Here is a 21,686-nt window from a genome sequence, read left to right as displayed (position 1 = left end):
GAATAAGATGGTGGAAACTGAAGGAGGAAGAGTGTAGTGTGAGGTTCAGGGAAGAGGTCAGAGAGAGGCTCAGTGGTGTTAAGGAGGTGTTGGATGATTGGGCAACTACTGCAGGAGTGATGAGGAGGCAGCTAGAAAAGTACTTGGTGTGACATCTGGAAATAGAAAGGAAGACAAGGAGACGTGGTGGTGGAATGAGGAAGTGCAGGAGAGCATAAGGAGAAAGAGGTTGGCAAAACAGAAGTGGGATAGACAGAGTGATGAGAAAAGTAGGCAGGAGTACAAGGAGATGCGGCAGCAGGTTAAGAGGATGTGGCGAAAGCCAAGGAAAAGGCATATGAGGAGCTGTATGAGAGGTTGGACACTAAGGAAGGAGAAAAGGATTTGTACCGATTGGCCAGGCAGAGGGACCGAGCTGGAAAGGATGTACTGCAAGTTAGAGCAGTAAAGGATGGAGAGGAAATGTGTTGACTAGTGAGGAGAGTGTGTTGAGAAGGTGGAGGGAGTATTTTGAGCAGCTGATGAATGAGGAAAATCAGAGAGAGAAGGTTGGATGATGTGGAGATGGTGAAGCAGGATGTAGATAAGATTAGTAAGGAGGAAGTGAGAGCAGCGATTAAGAGGATGAAGAGTGGAAAGTCGGTTGGACCAGATGACATACCGGTGGAAGCGTGGAGATGTTTAGGAGAGATGGCAGTGGGGTTTTGACCAGATTGTTTAACAGGATTTTGGAAGGTGAGAAGATGCCTGAGGAATGGAGAAAGAGTGTGCTGGTACCGATCTTTAAGCATAAAGGAGATGTGCAGACCTGCAGTAACTACAGGGGTATTAAGTTGATCAGTCACACCATGAAGTTATGGGAAAGAGTAGTGGAAGCCAGGCTGAGAGAAGAGGTGACCATCTGTGAGCAACAGTATGGTTTCATGCCGAGGAAGAGCACCACAGATGCCATATTTGCTTTGAGAATGTTGATGGAGAAGTATAGAGAAGGACAGAAGGAATTGCATTGTGTATTTGTGGATTTAGAGAAGGCGTCGACAGGGTGCCAAGAGAGGAGTTGTGGTACTGTATGAGGAAGTCAGGTGTGTCGGAGAAGTATGTAAGGGTGGTGCAGGACATGTATGAGGACAGTGTGACGGCAGTGAAGTGTGCAGTAGGTACGACAGACTGGTTTAGAGTGAAGGTTGGACTGCATCAAGGATCGGCCCTGAGCCCTTTGAAGAACCTACAATATGACATATTTTCAGTTGTTTCACACTTTTTGTTATGTATATAATTCCACGTGTTAATTCATAGTTTTGATGCCTTCAGTGTGACTCTACAATTTTCATAGTCATGAAAATAAAGAAAACTCTTTGAATGAGCAGGTGTGTCCAAACTTTTGGTCTGTACTGTATATGACAGTTATGGGTCAGTCAAAGTATATAATCCTTATCATAAATGTGTCCTGCCCATTCATTCATTTATAGTTAGATTATAGTGATAATAAGATTATAGTTAAATTTAAAGCTATATGTAGAGAATTCATATGGCATGTTGGTATTTAAATAAATGACCATACAATTTGTTTTTTATGCCCGATGGCTTAAAATGTGTGTGTAGGTGTGTGTGTGTGTGTGTGTGTAGGTGTGTGTGTGTGTGTGTGTGTGTGTGTGTGTGTGTGAGTTTGTGTTTGTAAAGGTAATGTGTTTGCTACCAGCACAGCATGCATTCATATCATATCAGTGTTTGCTGCCAGAGATCTTCCCCGTAGGTTGTCATCATACATAGAACAAACACACATGTCAGGCTTGCTGTCTGGTTCAGTGATATAAAACCTGTAGGTCATTGCACATGGGTGTACTTATAATTCCAGAATATAGTTCCCCACTGGACACAGAGACCCACAAGATCTCACTTAGACTTCCTGACAATCATAAGGTTTTCTTCTGATGTGCTGCATGCTGCAAAAGTGTTACAGTGAACGTCATTGCACAACTGCAATTACACAAAGATCTGAATGCAATCATTGATTAGAATAAGGGACAATGTGCATATAAATGATTGTTTATTTATTGTTTGTGCCTGAATAAAAATCATAATACTACCATTACAATTAGCCATTATGTATTATTGTACAGCCTTTACTTTCATGTATTGTGCAGTCAGGGCATAATTATTGTAGTAACTTGTTTCTTTCTTTTGAAATTACACTTGGCAGAAGAAACATTGATCAGGTAGAACAATGACATCTATAAATATTTACCAAATGTAATCAGCCTGAATTAATTGTTAGATTAACAGAAATGATTGTTATAACCAAATGATTAAATTAAGTTTATTATCTTAACAAGTTTATTTCTACTGACCTGTAATTGTCTTATTGATCAAGTTTAGCCCTTTTGTAAAGCACAACTGTTATATCAATACAAGTTCAGAAAAAGATCAGTGTCAGGTTTTAGCAGATACACAGAAGTTGAACATCCTTACTTGTTTTATTCATATACCCCTGGACAAAAAAGGGAGCCAGGCACAAAATGTTAAACATTCAGCTCTTAAACAGCAAATCTATAGTCAAGAAATTAAAAATAATAAATTATCATAGTATTTAATAGATTTTACTTTTACATTCTTGAAATGTTTAATTCTTGTGGTTGTACAAGATGACTATATAAACAAATTTCTTTGTTTCTATCCTCTAGACAGTTAAATGCAACACATTTAAATGAGCAAATGGTGGCATGTGAGATCTTAAGAGTACATTTGTTTAACTCTTGCAACTCTTTTGACCAGTGATTTGTTATTAAGACCATTAAAAGCTTATTATATCATTCCTTTTTGCTCTAACTGCAGGGAAATGGCAAAGGCACCACTGATATTGTACTATTAAGTACAGGGTACAATCATGAAGTCTTAACTGGTAATGACACCGAAATTCCATTTATGCAGCACTCATACTATCACCATTCTTATAAAAAGCTTTTACACTGAACGCTCGTTGCACACCACTTCACTGCTCCATTATATGTAATGGCAAGGGGTTCTAAATGAGGTCGCACTGGTTCCAAACAATTGCTGACGTCCCAGGGTCACCAACTTCCAGTTCAAAGATTTTCTGTTTCCCTGTGCATTTTATCTCTAAAATGTAAAACTATATGCATGCAGGGTCATAGTCCACAGTCTATACAATAGTACACAATAGTATGTAGTTTCAACAATATCATCCAATATAAGTAGAAAAGCTTTCCTATTAGCACTGGAGCACTAAGATTTTTATCCCAGTTGTAGTAAGTTGGAGAAAAATGATGGTAGTAAAAGGTTCTAATCAGAACATAATCAGATCTCTGAGGGCTTAATGCAGTCTGTGAGATAATGCTTTAATTTTAAAGTGATTTTAAAGTCTTTCTAATGTGGCTGTTTCTTAGGGTCTTGTTTAGGATCTTTATCTTATTACAGTAGAGAAAGATTAGTAATCATGAACAGATCTGTGATGACGAGTTTTAGAAATGAGAATTTCAAAATCAAATGTTTTATAAGGACAAGGCTATTTGTAATAAAACATAATGCACAATATGGAAAAATGTCATTGTGTTTTATTGTCGAGTTCAGAAGGGTTTTGATGGAAGTACAAAGCCTGGGTTGAAATGTAGCCCAGAATTTCAATTGAGAGGGATAAAAGGAGCATAGTTCTATTGATTTTTTTTATTATGTTAAATTATCATAATTTGTTTGATTCTTGAATAAGTAAGTGTTTAAAACCACTCTTCGAAACTACTCTTCCAAGGATATATATTTTTTTAAAAGTTGTATGAATAAGTGTACTGCAAGAGTACCTCATTTCTTAGTATCACTTCCTTCTTAATTACATTTGAGCTCTTGGTACTTGGATGAGAGTCAGTTCTTCTGTTTTTACTCTAATAACTCACAATGTGTGTTTTTTGCTTTGGAGTTATGGCATAACGATGTTACCTATGCACTTACGTGCACGCACACACACACACACACACACACACGTTCTAGTTCTATCTGGATTTATTTTGACCTCTGATTTATTACCACATCCCTTCAGATTGTGCATTGCAAGAACTAACAACATTATATCATACTACTATGAATATATTAATCATATGAATATGAATTGATTATTCAGCTCCAGACAGAATAAAGTCTTTACAGTTAATCATAACTATGGTTCCCTGGTGGTCTAGGGGTTAGGATGATAATCTTATCACTTATAATCTTATACTCCAGTAATCATGTTAGTTCTCACTCTCCAGTGTTCTGTATTGTTGAAAGATTTATGATCAAACTCTTGATGTCACCCAAATGAGGATGGGTTCCCCTTTTGAGTCTGGTTCCTCTCTAGGTTTCTTCCTCATAACATCTAAGGGAGTTTTTCCTTTCCACAGTCGCCACGGCTTGCTCATCAGGGACAAATTCACACCATTCACCATCACTGTTGATTTGTGTAAAGCTGCTTTGAGACAATGTCTGTTGTGAAAAGCGCTATACAAATAAACTTGACTTGACTTGACTTGATACACTCCATGCATAACAGTGCTGTAATACAAAATTTCAGGTGTCATTTCTGGTTTAACTAAAGCCGTTTAATACATTTGTTGTGGTTCATTTTAAATATAGGACACAGTGCTATAGCATTAATAAAAATAGTTCCGGTTCATGACAGGCAACTGATTGAAATGATGCTGCATTATTAAATGGTATTTGCTGTCCTTGGTCTGACTTTATAGTGGGTTGGTTTATCAAATTCTTTTTCAATTTTCCACCTTTTTTGTATGCGTTACTCTGTATGAATCAGCACTAAAACATTCAGAGGAAAACTAACCAGACTTCATCTGCATTTGACAAACCTGGTATTTATACACTTCTGAATTTTATTAAGCAAACACCCCACAAATGAAAAACTACAGTCCCAGGCAGCAGCTTGTACGTGTTCGCATCTGTCGCTGCTTATTTGCTTGGCTCCTCTTTATTAATAACAAGCAGAAGACAGATCACTTTTAAATATTAAACATTACCAATGCACATACAGCATTATGTATGCAAACATGTCCTGTGTAAAGTAGTGGACACATCCTGACAATAATTACCCATTTTAAGATAAAATCGTTGCAGGTGAGATATAGGAACTAAGGGGAAAATGTGTGAAAAAAAAGTGTGAAGAGAGCTGTTATTATGGATTAAACTCAAATTGAATTACGTTTTTACCAGTAATGATGAAACATCTTATGGACAAGCAGCTACCTAAAATCTTAGTTACTTTGTTTGTTGTAATAGTTGGGAAAATGTAAAGACGTAGGTAGGTAAGTAGGTAGGTAGGTAGGTAGGTAGGTAGGGTAGAGTTGGTAGGTAGGAAGGAAGGAAGGAAGAAAGTAGTTTATTGATCTACGTTTATCACCTTCACAAAATAATCTCCTTGCACAGAAATACAGCACTCCCAGTTCTCTGCACCTCTGGAATGTGTCCTGGAAGTCTTCTATTTATGCTGGATCTCCACAATGGTGTCAAAACTTGATCTTTGAGCTGGATCTTCATCTTCGGGAAGAGAGTGAAATCCGCAGGAGCAAAATCTGGCGAGTAGGGTGAGAGTGGAAGTGAGATCATGTGGCTTGTTCTCAGATGATCATCATGCACATTTTTGGGGGTTGAGATCGTTGAAGGTACTGATCTCTTGTGGTCTTTCAGTGATGTTCTTTCGCTCTTGAAGCGGAATCGAATAACTAATTGCAGCATCGCCGTATTTCAAAAGTATGTCTTGTCAAACATCTCTGTGGCAGATTTGCCCAGTTTCATGCAGATTTTCACGTTTGCTCTTTGTTCTAACTTTCATGATGAAATTGCAGAAATGTGGTTAGAATAGCACCAGTTAGCACTAATAGTCTCTTAACTTTTTGATACCACCTCGTTAGATAGAATTGCATGGTCTAAGACTTTCTAGTGTAAAAAAAGGTTGATACATTTTTCAATTCAGATATCACAAATTGTCAAAATTAATATTATAAAAGATGCATTAGTCTAATGGCAATATGCAACATTGACCATAGTATTCTTTATGTGCTTTATGAACATCCTATTCTACATTAAGTCCTTGCTGTAATAACCTCCACTCTTCTAGATGTTCCACCTGATTTTAGAGTGTAGTTCTAGAGATTTGGGCTTATTCAACCACATGGATGTTATTAAAGTCAGGTACTGACGTAGGGTTAGGAGACCTTGGGTGCAGTAAGTGCTGAAATTTATTCCAAAGGTGTTCAGTAGGGTTCAGGTTAAAGCTCTATAGCAGGCCATTTAAGATTTTCCATTCCAACCCATGTAAAGCATATTTTCATGGAGCATATTTTGAGCTGGAACAGGTTTGATCTTAGACAATTTGGAGTTTTAGGGAAGAACCATATATAGCTAGAGAAGTAAGGTGTTCCTATAATTTTGTCCTAATAGTCTAAATTCCAATCGGAGAATTTTGCTCAATTTTATGCAAAATTTTATGCTCAATTTTAGGAAATAATAATTTATCTTAAAAAAACTAAAACATCCTTGAAAAAGTTCAAAGTTTAAAGTTCAGTCATCGTATTCAGTTATAAAGGTTAAGATAAATAAGAATGGAACGTGTGGAATGGAAAGGGAAATGATAGATGTGCTATTCAGGGTTAAATTTGAGGGGATATTAAGGTAGATGCTGCTTCCATTAAAAAGACAAATAACAAAAAAGACCTTTTTTAAAAAAATTGCAAACCTATTTTCCATTGCCAGGATGCCATTATGTAAATTCATTTAAAATGTCTGTAATTTTCGGAAATGCAAGTGAACACTACAATAGACTTTTCTTTTAGCTATTACAGTATATTGGTAGGCTGCCTGGTTTATATGTCATGTTCATAATGCTTGCATCAATATTCACCACTTTCCTGCATACCTTATATGCATGTGGGAGGTTAAAAGCCACATCCAATAGATCGCATGTCAGAGCCTAAGCAGCCTGGCCTGGTAGATTTCCATGTTGACTATTAAAACGTTTCAGTGTTAATTATTCTGGGACATATCTGTCACTGTGCAGCAGTTTAGACGTTAAATGCACAGCAAGGTTTCTCTTTATGGCTTTTTGGTGTCATTATGATTGTTGGCTTGAGCAGCATGTTGATTTGGAAACTCTGACCTTTCGTTTAGAATGATTTAGAATCTCAAGTTATTGAATATTGGTCTGTAAAACAACCTTTTAATATTTGAAAGCTACTTGTACATTGGACAACTTATACAATACTAAAAGTTTTTTATTTTATTTTAGAATACTTTACCTTTGAGACAGTGGTAGTTTGTTGCACTGCTGTAGTTTGCCATTCGCGACACAGATCTATTTTGCCATTTGAGACACAGCTCCAGTTTGTTTCTCCTATTGAGGACACTGTGTCACATTGTGCTGCACTTCCAACACTGTTTATGTTAGTATTGCATCACATACACATATCACCTTATTTATTTGGATACATTAATTCAGTACACTGATGAAATGCATAATCTGAACTGCAGCCATCTTGTGTATGCCTAATTCATCATAAGTATAACTGCAACCTTAACGCACTAGAAAAATTTGACAGATATGAATTGATAGATTTGATATAAACTATTTGCACTGTTCAGTTTCTGTTTCTTCTTGATTTACAGCTGTGCATAATTCCTCTAGAGAGTGCCATTGTTCACTGTCCTTAGTCCACTTCTAAATGGATTATTCCTTAGAGACAATTTAAAGTATGTTCATTATATATGTTTATAATGAAATTGAGACATAGTACATACAAAGTTTTACACAAAACCTGACAGCTTAATGTACAGTTTAGGCATAGGTATATAACAATATTATGTGTTACATGGTATAAGGTGTTATGAGTTTTTAGAGATTTTCAACAGAAGTGTTGCATTTGCGTGTTATTGTATTAAATCAGAATCAAAATACTTTATTGATCCCACAGAGAAACTGTTACAATCAAAATGGTTAAATTCACTCTGTATTCGAAGCAAAATACTTGTTTGATATGCTGAAGAAAGGATGGGTGAGACATGAACTGTGTCTGTCAGACAAAAGGCAACATAGCCTATGGCAGCTCCTGATAATCATAAAGGTGAAAATACAGGGGGGTTATCAAATGCACCTGTTGAGCAAAGGGCAATGGGGCATTTTTAACAGACCCTGGAGATCACGAGAGTGAAAACTCTAGGGGTAAACTTATGAGAAGCTAGAGGAAGAGGGTGAGATTATACAATATTATTTCTGTATTGTTGAAGAAACACGCAACAGAGGAATATGTACCACATAGCTTTTATAGAGGACCAATTATATGTTATTTTATGGAGCTGGATAAAGAAATGGGTTCAGGTAGGTCTTTTTTAAATATCCAGAACAGCTAAACATCCAAAGACCACTTCTTTGGTTTATTCACATTAGGAGCTTTAAGACAGATGGTTTATTCGGAAAAGGTTTTAAATAGAATCTACAAAACATTTAAACATTTACCTAAACCCTAAATTCTTTGGGTTATTCTCTTCTGGAAGCAGATAAGTTACTGTATGTAAAGTCTAGTCCTTTACAAGAACTCACAGGATGCTTAACTGAAAACCCATTCTTTTAAAGAATTTTTTTTTTCCCAATATCTTGGAAACCGTACATTTGTATCCCTTATTTGTGTATGTAAGTGAAAGTTGCTGTGTACTTGCTAACTTCTTGAGCCTTTCACAATTTCTGAAGGTCAGTCTAATAATAAAGTAGATGGTGAAGTAGCCACATCACTGACCAGTAAAATTCCTTTACCAGGGGTTTTTAGTGGATATTGTGAGTGCTTCTGAAATAAATCATCTCTGAGCCCTGGTGCCAAACCTCCAATTTTACTGTTCTGGTAAATTAAAGTTCCAGTCATCAAAATGATCACAACAACTGAAGGACACCATGCCATATGTAGGTTTACCTGTAAATGACCTCAAAGAGTTGAACTCTAAACAGTTTTCAGAAGTGCTCTAGAAAAAAAAAAAAAAAAAAGGCAAAGACAAGGATAGAGAAAATGAACACAATGAAAACATGCCCTACTATTTACTGGAGAAAAAAAACAGACAAGTGGTTGGAAACCAGGTTAAGATATTTTGGGATTTGTCTGGAGTAAAGTGTGCCAGTGTCATGTACAGTGATTGCAGCAATTCAGTGCACAATGTTTCACTGTATAGCACCATTTTATGACTGAAGATATACAATATTTTATATATTTTTTTTCAAGACTCTAAGGTTTTGGTACAGTTACCATACGTCTGATTTTACTTTTGTCTGGTTTTGAACTCTTTGGTTGAACTCAGTTGTTGATTCATTTGATCATTGTACTCGGAGGGTTTAAAATTCTATGACAGCATGTCAAACAACATATATCATACTTAATAGTACATCATCTGTGGTTCTGATGCAGTTTCTTACACTCCTGGTGCTGGGCAAAATGGGCAAAATATTAAACTTTCATTTCTTAACAATGATTTATTAGTCATAAAATTAGAAAAATTAAACAAATGTACTGCAGTGAGCAGTTTTGTAGGGGTGGGTGGGGCTAGAAAAAAAAAAAGGTAATTCACTTATTTACTTTATTACTTAATAATTTATATGCTGCATGTAAAATTGACCACATTTATGATTTCACAGCTTTTCAGACTACTTATAATCTGAAGCATCAAATGGAACAACATTGACTTTTATTTCTGTAAAATGTTGGCTGTTGTCAGGATTATAGACAATGATTACATTTCCCATAATCCACTGCACCAAAACACACCATGTCACATGTTACTAACCTGTTTCTACTTTGTTAACATACTTCTGCACTTGCCTCAGCTCCCTTCTTTGCTTCTTAATGTGACAGAAATCCAGACCTAATATAATAGATGCACGGAATACATTTTTTTCGAGCAAAAAACTTTATCTTTGTCTCTAAACCTTGATAATTCCCTTACTAATTATTTGTACATTTTAGCCTACTACAGTATTATATGTATTGGAACACTGCCTGAGCAAGAGACATAGGTAAAGCTATTTTACATAATTTTGTACCAAATAGTAAGTGAACTCTTTTTAAAAGCAGTTACATATGTATCTTCATTTGTGGTATGTGTTGTTCACCATACAAAATACAAAATAAATGAGCAATAGGTTTAAAAGAAAGAAATAAAAAAGCAAAGTCAACATGCTGCTTTCAACTACTCTTTTTAAATATATTCTCTTCTTGTTTAAACCTTGCTGCGTTTACTGTTTTTAAAAAAAAAACATTTTAAGAAAAAAGAATAGCATGCTTTTTTATTTTTATTCATTCTTACACAATACTTTTTACTTTTAGGTTACTGTACAGTGCCGTGTATATAAACAAAATTTCTAAATGCTGTGCAGTTTTGAGTGTGTTATTCCTCTTTTTCCCTCTTGATTTTCAAGAGCAGATAGCTGGGTGACTTGGGATCAACAAAAGATATCTTCCATACATCAATAAAAAGCAGCAGACTGTAAAACCAAATCGGCAATACAGGATGGCTATAACAAGCCTATTTCTGATCCTGTAGAACAGGGGTGGCCAACCAGTCAGAGACCGAGAGCCACATTTTTTACTGTGTTACCGCAAAGAGCCACATCATACACATGGGCACACATGAACATCACCCATCCCTTCCTCTAACACCCGCACGCACGCACACACACACACACACACGCACCTCTGTTCAGCCAGATTTATTGTAAATGTCACACACCAACATAATGACAGAAATTGACTCCTACAGTTTTAAGACCACAGGACAGTCATTTTCAACAATGAAAATTGTGTGCACTCACACACACAAACTCTTAGTTAACCAAGTACACAAACAAAAATATAATAATTTACAATAGCATTTTTCTTTTACTATGCATGTTACTTAGTGGGACTTTTGGCATTCCTTGCCTTGAACAATCCCCTTCAAATCTGCCTCGTATTCCGTTGTTGCCACTCAAAGCAATTCTTTCACATGGGTGTCAGTCAGAACAGATCGATGCTTTGATGTCACGTGTTTCATGGTAGAAAACACAGACTTTGTTTGCGTTTTTTTTTTTTATGAGTGTTCACTTCGCTTGAGTTCAATACGGTATTTTCATCAAATGCGCATGTGCATGAGATGAAAATACCGCAAAGTTTCCCAGTAGGGGCAAGCTCATTTAAGTCTTAAAAATACCGTATTGAACTCAAGCAAAGCGAACACGCACATAAAAAAACCCACAAACATAAACTTCGATATGAACGTAAGAGCCGCATGAAACCAGCCAAAGAGCCGCATGCGGCTCGCAAGCCGCGGGTTGGCCACCCCTGCTGTAGAATGATACACACCTCTAAAACACTTTGTCTCTCAGATGCTCTGTTCAAGGTAATGCTTTAGGGTATGCAAGAATGTTTTTTAGGGTGCCCCAATTAGACTCATAGCCCTTTTTCTTCTTCTGTCCAGTTTCATGGCTGCACTGAGACCACTGGGACTCCTGGGATGCAGAATGTGGGTCTTCTTCACCCTTGTCCACCTCACTATGGATCTCTCCATGTGTGCTCCAGTGGGGACTGGACTTAGGCTGCTTCCTCGGTCACTGCCTCGCTTACGTCCTCGTCTTCTTACCCGGGATGTACCCAATGGTCAGCGCTGGAGGACTCTGGGTTCCTGGCAGCGTGGTATCCCACATCCTGTTCCATTACTCAACCACCGAGGAGGAGGAGACGGGTTGGGGTCTAAACCACAGCCACAGAGGCATAAAGGTCATCTTTGCGAAAACTGCACTTCCAGTTTCCCTGCCTCAGAGGGAGGCGAGTCGCTGGAGTTTTTGGAGGGGAGTAAAGCCAACATTGTGCAACACTTGTTGCGGCATCGTAGGCAGTTGAAGTGGGATAGTTATGATAGTTATTCACAGGAAGGAAGGACCACTACAGTTGCAGGATTTATTGACTGGGGGCCCACTGGGACAGATGATGGAGCCGAGGATGAGGTGAAAGTTATCCCTAAGACCATGGCCACTACAAAGTCCACCACCACCACTACTACCACTACCACAACTACCACGACCACACGCAGCCCACAAAGGACTCATGCGGTGGTCACCACCACTCGTCCAAGGAGGCTGAGTACCACACAGCCTGCCGTTAATCTCGGCGTCACCCCCAAGCCACAAAAGCCATTTGTGGATACACCAGGTAAGAAGATATACAAATTTTAGTAGAGGCTAACATAACAATGTTGTTCTTCTTCAGTAAACATGCTGTTTAGGTTTTTTGCAGGACACTTCCACTAGTAGATATGTGTAATGTGTAATATTGCTGTGCAAACTAAGTCAAATCATAACTTACAATGCCAATGTTTGAAATTTCAAGATGCACACAATGCATACAATTCATAATCATATCCATAACCCAAATGCCATTATTTCTCTTCAGTAATTTTGTTTATTTTAATTAAACTATACTTAAGGGCAAACACCAAAGGCAAAAATAATTTTATTACTAATTGTCAAATAATAAATATATATATATATATATATATATATATATATATATATATATATATATATATATATATATATATATATATATATATATATATATATATATATGATGTTTACATGTTGGCTGTAATGGTTAACTGTTTGTTTTAATAACATAAATAATCCCGTAGTATTTGTTAGATATTAAAAAATAGTTAGCTGAGCTTACAGGAACATATACTTTGACCTTACTTTTAACTGATAAGAAACAAACAAATGAACAAAAAAATAAATCCCAGTTTCTAGTTACATAATTGAACTGCTCTGTACTGCATACTTTTCTTCTCTGTTTTATAAGTGAGAGTTGCATTTCATGTGGCTGTTTTTTTGTCCTGTAAATAGATTTTGACAGGGTAGCCATTAGTTGTGCTTTTGTGCTTTTTTGTTTTAATCCTCCATCCTTATAAAGTTGTTTCAAGGCTTTAGTCCTTGGCTAAATGATAGCCAGCCTGTTAATCCTCAGGCCACCTCAAGAGATCTATTATCATGAACCACACGAATCTAGTAAAATATTGCTATCTCTTTGAGCTTCGGCACAATGGCCTGTATTTCCTGTGCTGTGTAAAGTGGCTTGTGAAATTTAAAACAGTTCTCTATATGGCTTAAGATGCTAAATCACAAAATGTAGTTTGTCTATGAAATATTTGATCCTGAAAACAGGATTAAGTTATACTATAGACTGTTCCACCTGCAATGCTTGCAGACAAGTTTGCCAAGAGGTATTACAGCCCTCGCCTTTTATTATATATTGGCTGTGTATACAATTTCTAGAATATAATAAATCCGTAGCCAGTCTTCTCGGTTTGCAAATCCTTTACCCTGAGATTTATGATTATAAAACAAACAAAGCTTTAAGATGGAAATAAATGAGTGAATATTCGACTGTGGATAAAGTGACTGGAAATGGAAAAGGTTATAATACACACAACAGTTCTGAGATGAAAAGCACAATATAATAATGCTCAGCTTATGAAAGTCATACTTTATATGCAGATTTAAGAATGTAAGTCCTACAGTCTACTGTATAGGATGGTATTATTGTGCAGCAAGCAGAATAATCCAATATTTGCAACTAAATAAATTCCGCACTTTTTTTCTTCTGAGAAAAACGCAGTAAAAGTATACAGAATTTTTTTTTACAGTTTAAAATATTTTGCTTCTCTCTGCATTTTTAGTAATAAGCAGCCTATTCTATAAGATTCCAGCATTGGCATTTGGCTAGGCAGCGAGCCAGATTCTAGCGAATGGTTAATGTTTGTAATTTACATAACATTTCTCTATTTGATTAATTCATTATCAAGTGCGTTCCATTTGTTAATGCATTTGACCGACAAGAGTTTTAAATTGTAATGAGGACATTTTCCACCACTGGAAGTTCATCAAAATTTTTAGTGCTCTTAAAAAACTCTTTTTTATTAACCTTTAAATTCACACTATACCTGATGACTAACAAATTTTGACATTTCCTGAATAATGGAATTCATAAGAGTTTTTTTTTTAATTATAAATAATGCTTTAATTTAGCACTGAGTGAGCTATATATTCATATACTTGAATAAATATTCTAGCAATTTCAAAAGACAGCCACTGACATTGTTATTTAATCAACTCAAGGCTGCTTAGAACATACATCCATCCATTTTTTTCACCTGTTATGTACATATTAAAGTCACAGAGCAATGTTATTGCATACAAGCCTCTCCATCAAAAGATAACATTTGGCAAACTCACGTGAAGATTTTTCAAATCGTTTGATAGCAACGTGGTACGAGCTCACCCCAGTCACCCCTTGTCACAACTTGAGTAAAACTAAACAGTCCTGTATAATGACATATCAGCCATTTTCAGCATACAGTTTAAGACTGCCTGAAATTTTTTAAATAACTTTCTCAAATCTCATTTCCTGTTTGTCTGCTAACTGACTTCCTGACATTGTTTCTGCTTGTGATGATGCCCTTCTTCATCTGCTCTGATTACTTACAAATCAAACCTGCCCTTGTGTTCCCCTGAATGTTCTTCATGACAAAAGAATTTGCATCGATGCAACTCAACTTTCAGTTTGTCCTCAGATATCAACTGCAATGCTGCTCCCACTGATCCACCTACGGTAGATGAGTGATTCTGTAAAAGTGAAAGAGCTTGGGAGGAAGGCCACAGACACTAACGATCTAACAGCACAAAAGCAAGGCTGACAGATGCTGCTTTGAAACTCCTACATATGATTCAGGGGTCTGGGAAGGGCTATCTTCTAGAGAGGTCTATCTAGGACTGTAGGAGTTGAGTCAAGTCTTTATGTGTTGACTTAGTATTGCAAAATATGGCCTTTGTCTTGACTGATAGTCTGTGAAAATGTTTGTGTTATATTCATGTTGTAATGCAGTTATATCTCTATTGTCTAGATGGAATCTGTTGGATTCTAAACATAAAACATAGAGAAAAACTTTTTTAAATTGACAAAGACTTGGACTTGAAAAGGATTTGATTGTTTTTTTTAAATTTGGTTAAACTTGGTTTTTATTTTTATGGCCTTAATCACGTTGAGATTGTTGTCAGATTGTCCTTGTCTTTATTGTTTACTTGATATTGTTGGTCTTGACTACAGACAGTCAAATAGTTATGCTCCAGTATATTGCTCCTCGATACATAACAAGCCTTAAATCCATCGTCCCTTGGCTCCTTGAAGGTGTCACCCCTTTCTGGATATATAAGAGGTCTCCTGCATACACCTTCTGGTCCATATCTAATGTCTGGGAGTTTGGTTCTTTCTTAAGACATCCTAAACATATTCATGCATCAACTTCTTACAGGTCTACATTATCTATCTACAGCTCCTAGGGGTCAGTCCAAAAGAGAACTAGAGGTCATCTCTTGGACTGAGTTTTTCAGTGTGTATGGGCAAAAGCCTTCTTTCCTTTTAGTATCTGTATATCTGAACATCTTAAACATCTTTTCTATATTTCTTGAATTAACACATACTCATAAATACATTTGTGAAGCCTTTTAAATCCTTGGTAAGTCTCTCATGGTGCTTACTGGTTGCAAATGATCTGTGCCTGTTTAAGCTTCATGTGTATTTCCTTGCCCACCCAGTTTGTTTGTTCCACATGCTTTGGATAAAGCTGAAGTTAGCATCTGTGTTCTTCCTTCTACACTTGTTGACAATTAAACTTCCAGCCAGATCTTTCAAACACATTATTTTAGCATTTTAATATAAACTGCCTCATTTGAAACACTCTATCTGATAAAGGAAAAAATCCGTAAAATGTTCATTGATAAATCTACAAGTCCTTGTTGCATTAGAGTCCCATTAAGATCTCAGAGCAATCAGTTCCTCAGAATTTTACCTTTTAAGCATATTTTATATATATTCTGTATAACTGTGTTTGTTCTTTGGCAGTAGTAGTGATTAAACTAAAACCATAACATTGTATATGGCTGTGTACACTGAGCCACATGTGTATAAAAATTCAGTTGTTTTAATTAATTAGGATAGATTTGTCTAAGGTACAAGTGGTATACTAAAGTGGTATAGTAAAACAAAAGCAGCTTGAGTATTCACCACCAGAACTATAAAAATGGATATAAAAAGAGCCAGGCAGTAACAAGGAGGAACAGCGTTTGTGGTAAAATCATAGAAGATCAGTATAGCACAGGTGTTTCTCCATGTGTCAGAGTACATTCTGAATGTATTTTAAATCAATTTTTATACATTACAAAGGAATACATCACTGAAAATCTGAAAACAGGGACATATTTAACTATAACTACTTTTTCAGAGTATTCTGATCAACTTAGTCTACATCTCACCAGGTATTCACAAGTGTGTGCCAAAGTGTGAGTGTATGTGAGTGTGTGTGTTAGAGAGAGTATGTGCTTGTTTCTGTCTTAAATGCTGAGAGCTGGTATTCTGGATGCTCCCAGATGGAAGTGTCAGACTCACTGTGGCTGTGATGATTTAAGCCTCGCACATACCTGCTGTTCTCCTTCGCTGAGCTCTTTATCACACCACCCATCTCTTACCTCAGTCCATAGGCTAATTACATATTTTGTAAAAAAAATTAAAATTATGCATATATCTTAAACAAAGTGTGTTTAAGAATTAATGATAATATTAAATAGTTTGATAGGATTCAGGATGGTACTTTATAAAATGGAGTGGATTTATGCTTCAATATCTTTATGACTCTACAGGGTGTTATCCTATCAAAGATAGGCCAGGATGAGCATTATTATAATTATTATTGACTGTAAATGATCCATTCAAAATGATCCTATAATGTGCAAATCTTCTTCCAATAGTGAGTCATCAGTGAGCGCCTTTGGTCATGGCCAATCACAAAAAGAAATTCAGAAAAGCTGAAATGTCATTTTTCTATTTGTGTTAATCTTCTGCCTGTAATAAGCAGTTTGAATGATGTCTATTTACCATTTGGAAGCTCTATAAACCCTTGAATTTCAAATTTCTAAATCAAGAGAATCAGATTCAGTGTGGACCTTTTGAGACTCTCGTAATCGTGACATGTTCGACATATCATAGTGTACATGCAGCCTTTTAAAATTATGTCAGTCCAAAAAGACACCCCATAGTTGCCGGATAAGCTTTCAAGGTAGTGAAGAAAAATCAAGTCATTGTGTCATGGGTAACTTCATTACATGTTAAGTAATACAATCACGGTCAATTGAGGACATATCTGACCACCACCTTCTGTCTTCCAGAGAAACTTCTCTGTACAGTAATTGAATTATGCAGTAACTCCTTTCACACTAGAGGCCAAGGCATTCCAAGTAATTGACTCTGATTTCTCCGCTCCTTCTCCTTCTCAGCTCTCCTTTACATGTTTCTTCCATGGCTCTATTTCTTCCTATTTCTTTCGCTCTTTTTGCCTGCAGCAGATGCTTTGAATTGCCGTGGCTCAGTGGAAATCAACTGAGACGTCCACGTTGACATCAGATTTAATTGTTAATTGTAAAGCATCAGCAGGTGCAGTATGAGGCTTCCTCTGGCCATGGTGAGAGAGTGGGAGGTCCGATGAAAAGAAGCAATGAGAAGAGAGAGAGAAAAATGGTAAAAGTGATGGGTTAAAAAGGATTTTGTAGAGAGAGTTTGTGATAAAAAAAAGACATTCATTCGAAGTATAGATGAAACTGTAACATTTTCCCACTGCAATTGCTCCTCCTTCCCATTGGAGGGAACCATCACCTGAATTCTGAGCATATCCAGGACAAAGAAAAGTATTGTGTGTTCTAGCATGTACCAATCCTTTCAATGTTCATTCGTTCTTAAACCATTTGTGTACCGACCTTGCTTCTGTTTCTTCATTCTATGCTGCTTTGGTTTAGTTTGCCTCGTGGACTGTCTTTATTGTGTATCGAACTCTCATGCCTGTCACCTATGAACTTGTGTTTTGAATTACGTTTTGGATTTGGCTTTCCTGTTTTAAATAAAACCGCATATGGATTCCACATAGCCTGTTGCCGACTCAACATTGCAGAAAGCTTGCCATACTTGAGAGGTAAATTGACTCCCATGGTCAGACACCATATCTTCTGGTAGGCCATAGTTTCTAAATACGTATTTTATTAGTAATCTGGCTGTCTCCTTGAATGTGGGAGATCATTTAGGGGCACAAATAGGCCAGACAGGCAAGTGATAAATTCCACCGCTATGTGGGACCATGGATGCTCTGATATAGAAAGCGGTTCAAGCAAGCCATAGGGTGGCCGGCATGGGGTTCGTACTTGGGCACAAATTGAGCAGGTTTTGATGTATCTTTTTACATCTAATGGGAGTGCTGACTACCAAAAGTCCTTCTGAATAATGCTGGTTGTACAGTGGATCCATGGGTGTCCTGTGTTGAGTGATGCATGTGTACATTGCTGAATTCTAGGTCTGCTGTATTTCTTCCATGATGTCCCAATGGACAGGAACAATTATTACAGAGGGTGGCAAGATGGGTTCAGGCAATGATACTTTCTCAAAAGGGTCATGATGACTTGAGAGGGCATCTGCCTTGCTGTTTTTAGTTCACGGGTGGTAGATAACTGGGAAGTTGAACCACAGGAAAACAGAAAAACAGTGCCCATTGGACCTGGCGGGGTTCATTTACTTGGCATTTTTGATGTACTCTAAGTTGCGGTGGTCTTGATGACTTGAAATCAGTGCTGAGCCCCGTCCAGCCAGTGTCTCCACTCCTCCAGTGCCTTTTTAATTTAAAATAGGTCCCGGTTGCTGACATCTTAGTTACTCACAGCAGGGGTTAGCTTTCTTTGACAAGTTGGAAATTCACATTAGCCTCACCTCCGGACACCACCCTCAAGTGAATGGCCTAGCCGAGCAAGTACATCAGGAGCTGGGAGCGAGTTCCTCACGTGGGTAAATTACACTAAAAACTCATTAAGCCACTCTTCCACCAATTTCACCTTGTTCCAATGTGTCCTTAGATATCGACCCCCTCTATTGCTATCGGTAAACGACTGGTTCTGTCAAAGTAGAGATGTGTGGAAGAGGGTGCACGTACACCTCCAGAGGGCCGTTTTAATGCCAGGAGCTTCAAGCAAATCATCAAAGATGTCATGTCAACCAAGACAGAACTTATCAACCAACCAACTCATATCAACTAAGACGCTCTCCTCGCAAAATATCAAGGTTAATTGGGCCCTTCGAAATAATACGTCAAATCAACCCGGTCACATATCGCTTGGATAATCACACCACACCATGTGTCAATGACTCAGGACTAAACCCCCCTTCAACTTTGGACATAGATGGTGAACCTGCTTACATCGTACACTCCATCTTAGAATCACATCAAAGAGGAGGCCGGCTCCAATACCTCGTCGACTAAGAGGGATACGGTCCTAAATTTGTAACCTTGGGACCAATTAAAGCCAATTTATACTGGAGCATTTAATTTCACATCACCTGTGTTAGTGGCCCATAAAACTCTACCCTTTGTGCAGTGATGGACAGTTTTGAGGTATTTTTACTCTATAACTATAGTTAACACATCTGTACTGTATAATTTTGGGAAACCTTTTACTCTGCTCCATTTAAGAACTGCATGTTTTTCCTTGATTCTGTGAAATGAATGCATGAACGAACACAGTGTCACAGTTCTAGAAAGAGTTTTTGTGGAGTAAGTGTACTCTCAGGTGCATTCATCATGTACCCATAACAACAGAAATCTCTCATTAAAGTATATTGTGCAGCAGAATGGAACACTGAATTGTAAAGATTATAAAAATGTAGTTTCTATAGATTTGTCCTTCTACTTTTGGTACTTAAGAAAGTTTAGATGTAGGTACTTTTGCTAAAGTAGAAATGCAAAAGAAGAATATTTACTGGAGTAATATTTAGACAGGAGAGTTTACTGTGTCATTGTCTTTAGTTAACATTTTGCATCTCTGTTTTTTTCTACTTAGATGTAAATGTGAACTGTCAAGAGCCCATATGAAATTATCTAAATTAAACAATCACACACAATCAGTACATACTGTTTACTTTAGTTCATAGTCATTATCTGCAAAAATGCCACAGCTGGACAGCTGTTAGAATGATGAGTAGAGTTTGTGCAGTCATAAGACTCATGAATCACTTTATAGACATTGTAATCTTTCTCAAAGTCATGTGTGGACTGTTGTGACAAACCCTCCTGCATCATAGCTGCACTGCGTCTGGAAGAATTTAGGATTATGCTGGCCTGTCGATTAATGTCGGCTTTAGAACAGAGAGTATGGATTGCAAAAGCAGATGCAGACTCGTACATGTTCAGTGCCTATAGAAAGGTGGAGAATCAGACGGACAGACAGACAGTGAGAATTTCTAAATATATACTTTTTTGACCTTGTGGAAATATTTAGCTGCTGCTGGAGGCAAAATGCAGCTGTATGTATGCCTTTGTGTGTGTGTGTGTAGGATAGAATTACAGTTTGGTTTGGACACAAGTACAGAATATGAGGATAAGAGAGTATATTTTGTTTTTTCTTTCTGGGTTAAAAAAATTAGAAGCTTACAAGAAAAACTTTTGGAAACTTAACGAAAGGTAAAGTGAAGGTTAAAATGTAGTGAATGCAATACCCTTCCCCTGCTGTTCTCTTGAATTAAAAAGAAAAAAGAAAAGAAAAAAAAAAAAGAAGCAGGGCTGGCTATCTTTCTTTTGAAGGTCTGTTGGTTGGCAAGATTTCTATCTTGTCTATTCTTTCAGACAAATGGGGGAAAGAGCTTTTCAAAAGTTACCCTCCACACTCTGACAGATAACGGTGCTATCCAATTCCAAATAAAGATGGAAAATGTAAGCTTTCTCACCATTATAAGGAATAGAGTGCTGCAGGCTCAGCCACATGCAGTGAGACAACCAGGGCAGATGTAATTTTCTTTAAGCTGTAGTTTTCTATCTGGGTGGCTTTTTAAAACTACTTTCAAATTTGATATTTATTTCTTTGTAGAAGCTTAGCTGCATTGTTTGTTAAAATAAGGCTCTTAAATCCCCCATAGGTTTCAAAGACCATAGCCTTTTACAAATATTTCTCATGGAAGTGATAAATGAAATTCTTTTTTTATCTGATTTTTACTGGCTGATGGATCTTATTAGAAAAGTAGCTAAAAGATCGTTAATTGAGAAATGGGGGTCTAAAAGCACCCATTAGAATTACACATTTTGACAAGTCATTTAAACACAGTTCAATTCGACCCGTATGCCCTTGAAGTGCACATGGGGAGTCCATAAGAATTTCCTGACGCTAATAATTTTATTATAGTGACAGAGAGATTGAGAAAGAGGGTAAAAGAGAAATCTTTATAGACCCCCAGATCTCATCAGAAATTATTCTGTCACTTTATTCTCCCACAGTGAGTCATATTTTCTTGCACTATAAAATTTCATCATTTGTATTAAAAAGTAAATTGAGTTTGGAGATTACCAGGGAGAGAATCTGCAATGCCTGTCACATGCATTTTGATCAGAATACAGTATTAAAAAAGGCAATCAAATCTGGCTGACACACAGAGGCTTATTATACAGGATTTACTTTTATTTCAGGACTTTTTATCCTAAACTGCTAACATTTGTGCAGTTACATCAGAATCATTAGCGTAGGAACCTGCATTTATTTATTTGGTGCATGA

General features: G+C 37.0%; 1 protein-coding gene across 1 annotated transcript in view; it reads left to right on the top strand.

Moving 5' to 3' along the window:
• Positions 1-21,686, top strand: part of ajap1 (adherens junctions associated protein 1) — a 59,019-nt gene that overhangs the window by 20,644 nt on the left and 16,689 nt on the right. Inside the window, exon 2 of the mRNA XM_046870402.1 lies at positions 11,485-12,215. Within this exon, the coding sequence (XP_046726358.1) occupies positions 11,485-12,215 (731 nt within the window). The remainder of the gene's footprint in view (positions 1-11,484; positions 12,216-21,686) is intronic.

The sequence above is a fragment of the Silurus meridionalis genome, chromosome 17, assembly GCF_014805685.1.
Source record: "Silurus meridionalis isolate SWU-2019-XX chromosome 17, ASM1480568v1, whole genome shotgun sequence".
Taxonomy (NCBI): Eukaryota; Metazoa; Chordata; class Actinopteri; order Siluriformes; family Siluridae; genus Silurus; species Silurus meridionalis.
Note: the sequence above shows the minus strand (reverse complement) of the source record. Positions and strands in the feature narration are given on the sequence as shown.